The sequence below is a fragment of the Microtus ochrogaster genome, linkage group LG5, assembly GCF_000317375.1.
Source record: "Microtus ochrogaster isolate Prairie Vole_2 linkage group LG5, MicOch1.0, whole genome shotgun sequence".
Classification (NCBI taxonomy): domain Eukaryota; kingdom Metazoa; phylum Chordata; class Mammalia; order Rodentia; family Cricetidae; genus Microtus; species Microtus ochrogaster.
The window spans coordinates 10930981-10943368 of record NC_022031.1 but is presented as its reverse complement, the minus strand read 5'-3'; the positions used below and the strand labels follow the sequence as shown (position 1 = coordinate 10943368).

Sequence of the window (12388 nt, the reverse complement as noted above, 5' to 3'; positions counted from 1 at the left end):
GAGTGGTCAGGATAACACGAAGGCTTGGCGATCACCACTTGCACATCCACTAGCGGGCTGCTCAGTTTCCCGTCTTCATGGGAAAACAAAAAAGTACTTAGGATTTAAGATTTGGAAGGTGAGCTGCTCAGACGCCACCTATTCCTGGGTGCCTCTCTTTACTTAACCAAAACAGTGACATGTGAGTGACTGGTGCGGGCCTTTCATAACGAAGAATACGTTGACTTCTAAGTCATGAGAAATGCAAGCACAGTTAACACGCGGTCATGTACACACAGGCTTCTCTTTCACTGTAAATAATCAGGGGTGCTGTGTGTGAACACACACTCAACACAAGGAGACAAAGCTTGTTGAGGATGTTACCTAGGAAAGCAGGCTGACGTTCTCCCAAGAGTCCATACAGTGTTTCAATTTATTTAACTCCTTCTCAGGCTTGCTGATGAAGGCAAAAAAATTTATGCTTTACTTAATATGACTTGGAATTAAAAATGAGATGAGGGTATTTATGGAAGCAGCTGTGGCGATGACTCAAGATGACATGAGTTCAAGAACCTGAATTCGGATCTCTAACATCCATATAAAAAACTGGGTGTGGTGCATTAGGCCTGTGAGCCTAGCACTGGGAAGGAAGAGACAGGTGGATCCTCGGAGCTTACTGGTCAGCTAGTCTTGCCAAGCTTATGAGTCCTGGGTTCAGTGAGAGCCTGTGTCTCAAAAAAGAAGGTGGCGAGTGATGGAGCTATCCATTATCAGTCTCTAGCCAATGCTGACAAACACATGCACACATTACGCCCCCCCTCCATTCATGACCTAAAGCAATTCAGATAGTGGGAACGGAGAGCCACGTATACAGCTTCTCAGTTGTCCCCAGTCTCTGGTCTCTTCTGCTTCTTCCTGATCACCCTCAAGAGTCATAGCACAACCCTCCTGATTTAGGAACTTGAATTCTAAGCACACTGAATCCTTGGAGCAGATTGACTCCCTTTATGATATGCCACACTGTAAGGCCAACTCGTTCATTTACAGTGGGGAGTATGAAGGCCACATAAGCTATGCGACTATTGATACCAACAGTATATGTCATTCCTGAGGCAGAGCTTCATTACTTCCTAGTCATTGTGAAATCAGGATGAGCAATAGGTGATGACAGAATCTTATCGACACAAAATATGAGAATTGACTGTAATGGTATCAGGTGAGCTAGCCTGATGCATCTATTCCCTCAATGAGAACAATGAAGCCAGTGGAGCAGATACCTGCCTCTTGGCTATGGTTCCCTGCCTTCTGCCCCATAATCAAAACATCCTTGTCAAAGCAGCTGCACTAGTTCAAGCTCTGGCCCAGGCTCTAGACAGGGTCTAGATGGACAATCCAGTGTTTGCCTCTGTGACTCAATCTGCTTCTATACTGCCTATGCTGACTGATTCTTTAGATGTTTTCATACACCCAGCCATGCTACAGGGAGCTCCTTAAAATTGTACTATCACTGAGGCCTCCTGACTGTTTTCAGCAATATTATGGCTCATTTGCAAGTTAAGCCTTTAGAGGGCCAAGTTCTACCCAAATTCTTCTTGGGTTAATCACTATTCTTTCACACTGATTCTAATTTAGGTTTCTCCATGTGAATGCAGCACACATCTAATAGGGTGATTTGGGGGTTAGAACTTAGCCCTTTGAGAATTTAATATCCCTATACAAGTCCGTTTTTATCTTGCAGTTTAATTGAGGTACATAATACTAGATTTCTGAACTAAAGCTGTGAGATTTAACAATGATGAAAATACTGCCAGCTCCTCAAAGTAAGTAATTTGCCATGAAAACATTCAAAATGTAAGCTACCAGACACCGTTCTTCCAAGGGCTGCAGCATACACCTCCCAAACAATGGTGATATGTGTATCTGAGATGGGCAAATTAAGTGGGCAGGCTTAGAAGAGGCATTAAAAGTCTTTTTGCAAATGCCTATCTGATTTGATCACCCTGTAAATGCAGATTGGAAAGCCTGAGTTATGTTCCCTTGAGAAGATCCATAACACCCAGCACAGAACAGGCCTTCTATACAGCTGCTGAAGGAAGTGTTGGCTGTGGGTCAAAGGGTACTGCAGTTTCCCCTTAGCTCTGCTCTCAAAGAGGCTCACTGTTATCTCAGGCTACTAGGATGCTCTCATTATTGATGAACAACTTGCCTATATGAATCTGCTTGAACTAAAGAAGGGTGGAATTACATTTTCCCACAATATTTCTTTTCCCTCAATGCGTTTTCACCGTACAAAGGCTTTGTAAAGCATTCAGTCTGGGAAACCGAGACGGCCTTCAGTATCATTTACCACTTGGTAACACCTAAGAGAAGCCTAGAGGGACCCCGCTCCGCAGCGGAATTAACAGCAGGCCCAAGAATCAGCGTCTGCAGACAACAATGGGGAGTTTATTTGCTTGCAAAGCAGTCCAAGCCCATGGTCTCCTGAGTGTCTAGCTTCTCCAGATGGTGGCATGGCTTGCTGAATTCTTCCTGTGGGTTTCACACCCTGGAACAGCTAATTCACCAAAGTCCTTAGAAACCAGGATAGAGGGAATTTATTCATCAGCAGTCACTTCAAAATATGCAAAAAGTCCCTTTCTTAGTAAAATATACATACGTATTAACTGTTTTAAAACAAACGCACATAAAAGAAAACACCCATTATCACTCTTGAAGAAGTCACTCTGCAGAGACACTTACATCTCAGCAAACCTGTGGGATACCTCTCCAGAACGGTATTCTAAACCTGGCACTTTACTGGGTTTCTTCTTCTCTCCACCCTGCTTGCCGTTCCTTTCCTCTCTGTGGACACCGGGTGTGTGTGCACACACATTTGTGCTCATGTGTGTTGAGACTAGAGACTGATATCCTGGCGTCTTCCTCAACTCATCTTCACTCCTTAGTTTTGGAGAAGGAGTCTCTCACGGAACCTGCAAAGCGTTAATTCAGCCTCAGGTAACCTCCTGTTTTCTCCCACTTATTCTTTAGTATTGCTGAGATTAAAACAAACAAACAACAACAACAACAAAACCCCACTGATCTTTAAAGGAAAAGATCCTGCGCCGATTCCTCCCAGGGGCCCTGTGCATGCTGCACGTGGCACAGGCCTGATCACACTAGTGGGCCTCTCCTTGCTCCTTCCTCTTCCATTCTAGTTGCTCTGGCAGGGCAGCATCTTCCTTTTTTTAGGATTCATCCATCCCGGTCCTGACTGCTCCCAGGGGCCCTGTGTTCACACATTCTGTGCTAAACACTGTATGACATCTGGAGGTGGACTATCTGTACTTCCCTTCCCTCCTCTTCCCCTTCAGTTGTCCCAACCTCCTGGCCTTGCTCAGGCTGGTGAGTTCTCGGAACTCTAGCCTGCCCACAACCTCTCCAATACCCATTCTGGTCACTCCCTCCTGTGATGTGGGATTCCCCTTTGTATGCTGTGATTACCAATAATGAATAAAGAAACTGCTTTGGCCCTATAGCAGGGCAGAACTTAGCTAGGTGGAGAAAACTAAACTGAATGCTGGGAGGAAGAAGACAGAGTCAGGAAGAAGCCATGGAGAAAGATGTGCTGAAACTTTGCTGGTAGGCCACGACCTCATGGTGATGCACAGATTAATGGTGATGGGTTAAATTAAGATGTAAGAGTTAGCCAATAAGAAGCTAAAGCTAATTAGCCAAGCAGTAATTTAAATAATATAGTTTCTGTACGATTATTTCAGGGCTGAGCTGCAGGGTGGCTGGGAAACAAACAAGCAGCCTCCTTACAACACACCTGTGCTGTCTCCACCCCAGGCTCGGCCCAGTCACACATCCTGATCAGTCTGCTGAGTCCCCCAGACACTAGTATGCCTGCACTATATCCAGCCCAGGCCTGGGTCACACATCTATTCAAGGGTCAAGCATGTTAAGTCTCTGTAACATGACCAGCCTGCACCATTCCCAAACCACAGGCCTTGCTTTAGCTGCATGGTCTGAGAAGCCTAGCATGATGCATCACCAGATTCACAGCCAACAAAAGAAACCCACACACCCAGGTCATATGGTGAAAACACAAACAACCTGGAAGAGCAACACTGGGTATGTGTCCCCAAGCCTACCACTAGGCTGGATCTCCAGTGGGAATCACTCAGATGATACCCAAGACACAGAACTTAAAAGAACAATCTTAAACTTCATCAAATCATTCAAGGAGTTTAAGATGCAAACAAATGGCTCAACAAAGTTAGTGAGAATACCAATAACTGCCTGAGTGAGGTCCAAAAACACAACATATGGCCAAATGAGATGACAAAGACAACCTAGGATTTAAAAATTGAATTCGATAAAGAGATAGAAATGTTGATGAGAACACAAGCTGAAATGACGGTGGGATTGAAACACTCAATAGTCCAATTAGAAAACTCAGAGGCAAAGACTCCCAAGAAGAAGAGCTCAATAGAAAAAATATTGGGATGGGAGGATGAAGTAGAGAATTTAGAATGTACAGGCAATAAATATGAAAAATTAAAAAAAACAATTAAACATGCAGAAACTGTGGGATACCATGAAAAAGCCAAACTTTCTAATTATAGGCAGAGTTGAAGAAGAATCCCAGGTCAGTGGCACAGATCAGATTTTCAACAAAATCACAGACAAGAGTATCTCCCAATCAAGGAATCAAGGAAAGACAATCCAGCTAGACATAAGAGAGTCTGGTCAGCTGAGCACGGCCCTGGCAGGCCTTGCTCTTTCTCCCTTACTCCCTCTACCTTGCTAAAACCCATTAGATGACATTCCTAAAGCTAGCCACCAAAGTCTAGTCCCTTATTTGGTCACTTCCTCCTTCTGAGGCTGACTACCAAGGTCCTGCTATCAAAGTATTAAAATTCAGCAATCAGGAGTCCCCTTTGGCTCATTTAATTAACATGTCCAATTAAAATTAAACACCTTATCCTAACATGAGATTTCCCATTTTGCCTTTATAAACTGTCATTTTCTGTCTTTCTTATTTTTCGAGACAGGGTTTCTCTGTAGCTTTGGAGCCTGTCCTGGAACTAGCTCTTGTAGACCAGGCTGGCTAAGCTGCCATTTTCTTATGTGTCATGACTGCCTCCTCTCTACTCAGAGGCCGTCCTTTGTCCGTCCGGGACAAATACCCCTGCCTCTCTCCCTTGTTTCCTTCCTCTTCTCTTTGTCTACTATCTGCTGTATTTTTCTCCTATTTCCTGCCCTTCGTTCCCATGGTGTAAATAAATCCCCTTTGTTCTGAGAACTTGGTCTGGGGGTCCTGAGCTGATGCCGTTCCTTTCAAATAGCACACAGAACACCAACCTATCAGGACCAGGACAGGAGCTCCCCACATCTTATCACGGTCATAAAACTAGGCACACAGAACGAAGGATGAGCACTAAAGGCTGCAAGGGAGAAAGGACAAGTCACATATAAAGGACAATAGCTGGTTTCTTAATGCAAACTTTGAGCCTAGAGCAATTACTCCAAGTTCTAAAATAACAAGGCTGTCAACCTAGACTACTGTACCAAGCAAAGCTATCAGCCATAGCTGAGAGAGAGAAAAAATTCATGATATAAACAGATTGAAAGAATCCATGTCCATCGAACCAGCCATAAAGACAATACTGGGAGCGATATTTCAGACTCAAGAGAGGAATAAGCACAGCCAAGAGACTAAAGAAAACAAATGAACTAGTAACTACTGAAACACAATAAAAATGACTAAGAACTAAGAATACATACAAACCCAGCAACCAAGCAAAATGATTGTAGCCAACACACACTTTAAATATTAATGCCCTCAACTACCCAATCAATAGACAGGTCAGCTGAATGGATTAAGAAACAAAATCCATCTTTCTGCTGCCTACAAGAAACTCATCTTAGCTGTGAAGGTAGGCACCACCTTACAGTGAAAACAGAGAACGAAGTATCCCAAGCAAATGGTACCAGGAAGCAAGCAGGTGTCACCATCCTTATATCTGACAAATGGCTTCAAACTAAACTACTTAGAAGAGACAAAGAAGGAAGGACACTACATTAGCCAAGAAGACATCACAATCCTAAACACATATGAGATGTGGGATTCCCCTCTGTATGTTATGAATATGTTTTATTACCACTGGTTAATAAAGCAGCAGCTTTGGCTATGGCAGAGCAGAATACAGCTAGCAGGAAAACCGAACTGAATTCAGGGAGCTAGAAGGTAGAGTCAGACAGATGCCATGTAGCCACCCAAGAAGCAAGATGTGAGATAACAAACCATGAGCCTCATGATGAAATATAAAATAATTGAAATGGGTTAATTTAAGATGTAAGAGTTAGCTAGGAATATGCCTGAGGCATTGGCCAAACTATTGTAATTAATATAGTTTTTGTGTGATTATTTGGGTCTGAGAGACCGGGAAATGAAAGTGCAGTCTCCATTTACATCAATGAGTCCAACTTCATCAAAAGTATGCTACTGGAGTTAAAGACCCAGACCAACACTAAGTCAGTTAGCAACAGACAGGTTACCTAAATAAACAGAGAAACATCAGAATTGAATGGTGTTATACACCAAACATATGTGTACAGAATATTCTGCCAAACACCAATGAATATACAGTCTACTCAGGAGCCACAGAAACTTTTCTAAAACGTATTACACAGCCTGGGACACAAATCTTAAAAAAAAATTCATAAAAGTTCCATGTATCCTTTTGAACTATAATATAATCAATCTTAGCAAAGGAATCTGTATACAGATTTCATGAAAATAAAACCACAGCGCGCGCGCGCACACACACACACACACACACACACACACACACACAAGGAAAATTTATATGTCTAAGTGTCACATTTAAATATCAGAACATACCTAAGCTGGGAGTGGTGACACATGCCGTTAGTCCAAGCACTCAGACATATATCAAAAAAAAATTACATACCATGTCTAGGCTTTATACCTGAGCTGTTTCAGCAAATAAATCAATAAAGACAAAAGCAAAACAAAGAAACGCTGCATATAATTATCCCAATAGATGCAAAAAAAGAGACCGTACCTCAACTTCATTAAGGTTATCTATGACAAACCCACACCCAATGTCATCCTAAATGGAGAAAAATTTGAAGCAATCCCATTAAAATCAGGAATAAGACAGAGCTGTTCATCTTTCCCACTCCTTTTCAGTGCCTGAAACACTAACAGTAGCAATAAGATAAGAGAAGCAAGTTAAAGGGATACAAATAGGAAAAGAAGTCAAATTAATTCTACTTATAGACTATATTTTATACATAAACATTCTAAAAATCCACCAGAAAGTGTCTAGAAATAATCAACAATTTCAGCAAAGTGGCAGAATACAAAATTAACTTAAAAATTATATACTAACAAGAAACATGGTAAAGGAGATGATCTTGGAGAAACTCTTATTTGTGATAAAAAATAAGAATAAACCTAATGAAGATGGTAAAGACCTCTGCATTAAAGCCCTCAAATAAAGATACTAGAAAATGGAAAGATTTGTCATGTTCATAGATTGATACTATTAATATTGTGAAAAGGCTCTTTCTATCAAGAGCAATTTATAGATTCAATGGATTCCCAATCAAAATTCCTACAACATTATTCAGAGAAATAAAAAAATATTATCCTAAAATTTATACAGAACAAAAGATTCCAGATAGCCAGAGCGATCCAGAACAAAAAGAACAGTGCTAGAATTATTATTCTAAATTTCAAGATATTTTACAGAACCATGGTAATAAAAGCAACAAGGCAATGCCACCAAAACAGACAAGTTGGCCAATGGAACAAAACAGAAAACCCAAATGAGTGCATAGCAATAGTCATTAGATATTTCACAACAACAAACAAACAAACAAAGAAAACAACATCAGAAAACCAAAAGTAAACCTCCAGCATCTTCAAAATGATGGTAGGGAAACTGGGTGTCCACATGTCGAAGAATGCATCAGGCCCGTCTATTATTAACATTCAGAAAAATCAACTCCAAATAGATCAAAGGAAAGGCCTCAGTGTGAAACCTGAAACACTGAACTGCTAGAAGAAAACACAGGCAGTGCCCACAAGACACAGGGTAGGAATTTTCTGAATAGGATTTCATTTGCTCAGGCTTTAAGGCCAACAAATGAAAAATGGGACCGCATGAAACTAAAACGCTTTTGTACCACAAAGGAGACAACGAAGAAAAGAAGTCCATATAGTGGGGGAGAATTTTTTCATCAACTACTCATCTGATAGAAGGCACAGTTGACAGAATATCCAGAATATATAAAAAAAATCAATGAATCCAAAAGATAAACAACGCAGTTAAAACATAGGCTACAGATCTGAACACAGTTTTCCTAGAGAAGAAACAAAAATGGCTAAAGAATCTCAACACACGTTCTCCATCCTTAGCAAATAGAAGAACACAAATTAAAACTGAGATTTCATCTTTCCCAGTCAGAACAGCTAAGATCAAGAAAACAACTGAACTTCTGGTGCACAGGCCACCCTTTCCTGGCTAAGTGTAGTGTCTACCCCTCATCAAAGGAGATGACAGGGTAAGAGAATGTGCTACTAGCCTCCCACTAACCTAGCGTAATTCCTAGCCAAGCTGCAAATCCTCATCAGTATTCCCAAAGGCAACGTAACTCTCACTCCTCATGAAAACAGCTCCTTTTGGAAACAGGTAGAGACCATTCCAAAGGTCCACAACTGGTCACAATGTAGAGAATAAATGACTGGGAATGCCCAAACACAGCTGTTGAAAAAAGATCTCAAAAGAGAATCTGGAAAGGTTTTAAGAGCTGGACGCCCAGGATGTTCGCTGCTAGAGAGCGGTCCCTAGGCACGTAACACCTACATACATAAGGTGAATGCACCCCATGAACTATAATAAACAAGACCATCATGATGACAACAGAAGTTGACATGCTAACAGGGACAGGGGCCATTCCACGTGGACCTACACCTAGATAAAGAGGGACCTAGATGAGGTCAATGGCTGCTGAGATTGGGGAGAATCAGTTTCCTCCATGGGTGAGCTCCCATACAGGTTGTCCAGTCCCAAGTGGTTAAACCTTGGACAAACAAGCAAAGCCAAACAGATCCAACAGGTTATAAATATGCACGTGTACATCTATGTAACACACATTTATACATGTACAACAATAATAACTGAATAGGTCATGAATTTTGGAGGAGAAATAGGAGGAGTTGGGGGGAGGGCAGGAGTGAAGTAGAGGTTTCACTCATGAATGAAGTTCTCAGTGATATAAATAAATACATACATACATACATACATACATACATACATAAAGGAAAGGGAAAGCGCATGCCCCAACTGTTCCCAGCAAAGGAAGGAAACACGATTTACCTGGCTGGTAGAAATCAGGAGACAGTTCTCTGGCCACGGCTCTCGCAATGTCGCACTCCTGGCGGGCAGCCAGGGCAGCCTGGTCAGCAGCGTCAGCTTTCGCTCTGGCATGTGCAGTCCTACAGGGGCACACAAAGGCTAGTGAGCAGAGAACGCCCTGTATTAACGACCCGTGGGCAGGCAAACCATGATGTAGGGACAGACATGGTCATTATGATCATGACTCGTCACCTGGAATAGCAATGTTTAGCGTCACAATGCTCTGAGACCTCGGCAACAGCCACATCACAGATGAACCCGCCTGTGGATGGCTGCAGTCCTTTCTCTAGGGAAAAGGCAATTGTGAGGATGGTCTCTATGGTTGGACACTGTGTCTGTCTGTCTGTCAGAGCTCACTGGACCAACTCCTCTGCTGATTTTGCATCATACTCTCCCAACTTCAAAAAACAACCCACTATGGAGAGTAGGATTTGACCATACGAATTAGCCTAGTGCTCACCGACCAAATTCCACTGGCAGAATTAAGTAAGAATTCGACTAAGGAACTTGACCAGTGGAAGAAACGAGCAGAAGTGCTACCATCGGTGCTTGCTGATTTCCGTGTGTGGATACTCTTGCTCTAAGATCTCAGGCCATCAGCATGATGCTTTGGATGAGTATTACAATGGGAAGAGATGCACACCGCAGGATCTTACCAGCAAGCCAAGGAGGGCTAGTGAGGTGTCTACTTAGCCAATTTAAAATTTCTTTGCCTTTAACTTTTTCAGAAAGTTATTTTTGTGTGTATGTGTGGGGTGCCACTAGGAGTGTGGAGAGGTCTGAGGATAACTTGTAGGAACTGGTTTTCTTTCCAAAGCGTGGGTTCTGAAGACTGAACTCAGATCATGATGTTTGTCCACAAGTACTCTTACCCGGTGAGCCATCTCATTGGCCCGCGTTTTACCTATTTTTTTTTTTTTTGGCATGGATCTTATATGAAACAGAAATATCCCAGTGAAGCAGAACTGGTGAGGATGGAATGGATCTTTCGGTCTGCTACCCCCTCCCTGGTCCCCCCTCACACTTGTAAGGCACCTTTAGAGGAAGGAACAAGGGTTGGGCTTCCTGGGCTGGGATGATAGCTCACTTGGTAATGTGTTTGCCTTGCAAGCATGAAGATGTGAGTTCAAACCCCTAAGTTCACATTAAAACAGGAAAGAAAGCCAGCTACACCTGGGCACATATCTGCAATTCTAGTGCTGGGGAATGCTCCAGGCAGGAAACAAGTAGGTGCCTGGGGCTCGCCTGGCAGCTAGCCGGGCCTCCCTGCCATTCCAGTTCAGTGAGAGACTCTAGCTCAAAAGTAAGGTAGAGGTGTGTGTGTGTGTGTGTGTGTGTGTGTGTGTGGTGTGTGTGTGGTGTTTCTTGTGCTTTTTTGTTTGCCTGTTTTCCTTAGAGAGAGAGAGAGAAGGCATGGAGTTGGATGGGTGGAGCTGTGAGGGAGATCTGGGAAGACAAGGGGGAAAAAACCATGATCAGAATATACTGCATGAAAAGAAAGATTCCAATTTTTAAAAAAATGAGGTGGACAGTGTCTGAAGAACAACATAGGACTGTCCTCTTGTCTCCATGTATACAAGCATACTTGAACACACATGCTCACCTGTATGCACAGACACGTGTGCACACACAAGAACTGAGCCTGACATAGCTCAGCATTTGCTATCAAGGCTGACACACGGAACAAGAGAAATACCTCCTGTAATCTGTGCTCTGACCTCCTGCATGGTGTGTTACACACACACACACACACACACACACACACACACACACACACACGATGAAAAAAAATTAGGCTCCTTAAAGTCAGACCAAAGAGAATCTGGAGATTATAGACAGAGAACTGGGTTGTGTGTGTGTGTCCATGTCCCAAATACAAATGACTTGTTCAGTTAGTGTTTAAATGGCGTAGGCATCCACTCTTACGCCTCTGTAGACATCCTGCCATATTCTATCAGCTCCAGGCAGGACTATGAATAACTGGTATGAAAGTCTGAAAGCAATGCTCACACTAATCTCTGACAATAGGGGAGGGCGATCCAGGAAATGGCACTATACTCCAGCTGGTCTTTGGGGAGACAAAGTGGCAGCTGGAGATGACCAGGAAACTTGGCTCCCCAGGTTAAACTAGATTTAAAATGGAAAGGCAGGGTCTGACCTGAGGCCAGAGTACTAACTAGTCAGAGGTCCCGCTCTCCCGTTCCTCCTGGACTCTTGCGGGCTCATCTCACGCCTACCTAGAGATTTGTAAGCTTTGCAAAGACCACGATCTTTTACCTTCTGTTCTTTGCTGCGCCGAGCACCCAGTATTTACCGAAAGTCTAACTTATGTATAAATGACGATTCTTTAGGAATAGCCGGGCTGTCAGTTAATAATAAGTGAACTAAGGAATATATTGCATGAAAAAAAACTATTTTCAATAAAACATTAGTGAACCACAACACTATAGAAATGGTAAAGACAGAAAGGCTGCCAAGGGTTCAGCAGGGAGGGGGAACAGGCAGAGGACATGGCTAGGGGAGGGAAACAACTCGGTCACACTGCAGTGGATGGATGGTACATGTGTCGAAGTTTGTAGAATAGACATCATTGGGGGAGGTCTAATATAAGCAATGGATTTTACATAATCAGGGGTGGGCATGAAGATGAACAATGGATTTTAGTGCAAGTGAGTCAACATTGCTTCAGCAATTACATCAAATTTACCCAAGATGCCAGAGAAGGAAGCTGTATGTGGGCCCAAGGTGGGGAGAAAATGTGTGTGAGAACTCTGCAGTCTGGCCAACTTGAAAACTGCTTTGAAAAACCATCATTTACAAGTAAAACTTACTGACTGAGAAGCTTGTTTTTATATATTTAGAGAAACCATATATATGTGTGTGTCTGTCTACCTATCTACCTATCTATCTATCTATCTATCTATCTATCTATCTATCTATCTATCTATCTATCTACCTACCTACCTACCTACCTA

At 42.6% G+C, this 12388-nt stretch overlaps 1 protein-coding gene across 2 annotated transcripts in view; it reads right to left on the bottom strand.

The window, feature by feature from the left end:
* Jph1 (junctophilin 1) overlaps nucleotides 1-12388 on the bottom strand; it is an 82498-nt gene that overhangs the window by 15818 nt on the left and 54292 nt on the right. For both annotated transcript variants that reach the window (XM_005361860.3, XM_013351813.2), the window contains exon 3: nucleotides 9375-9493. In XM_005361860.3, the coding sequence (XP_005361917.1) occupies nucleotides 9375-9493 (119 nt within the window). The remainder of the gene's footprint in view (nucleotides 1-9374; nucleotides 9494-12388) is intronic.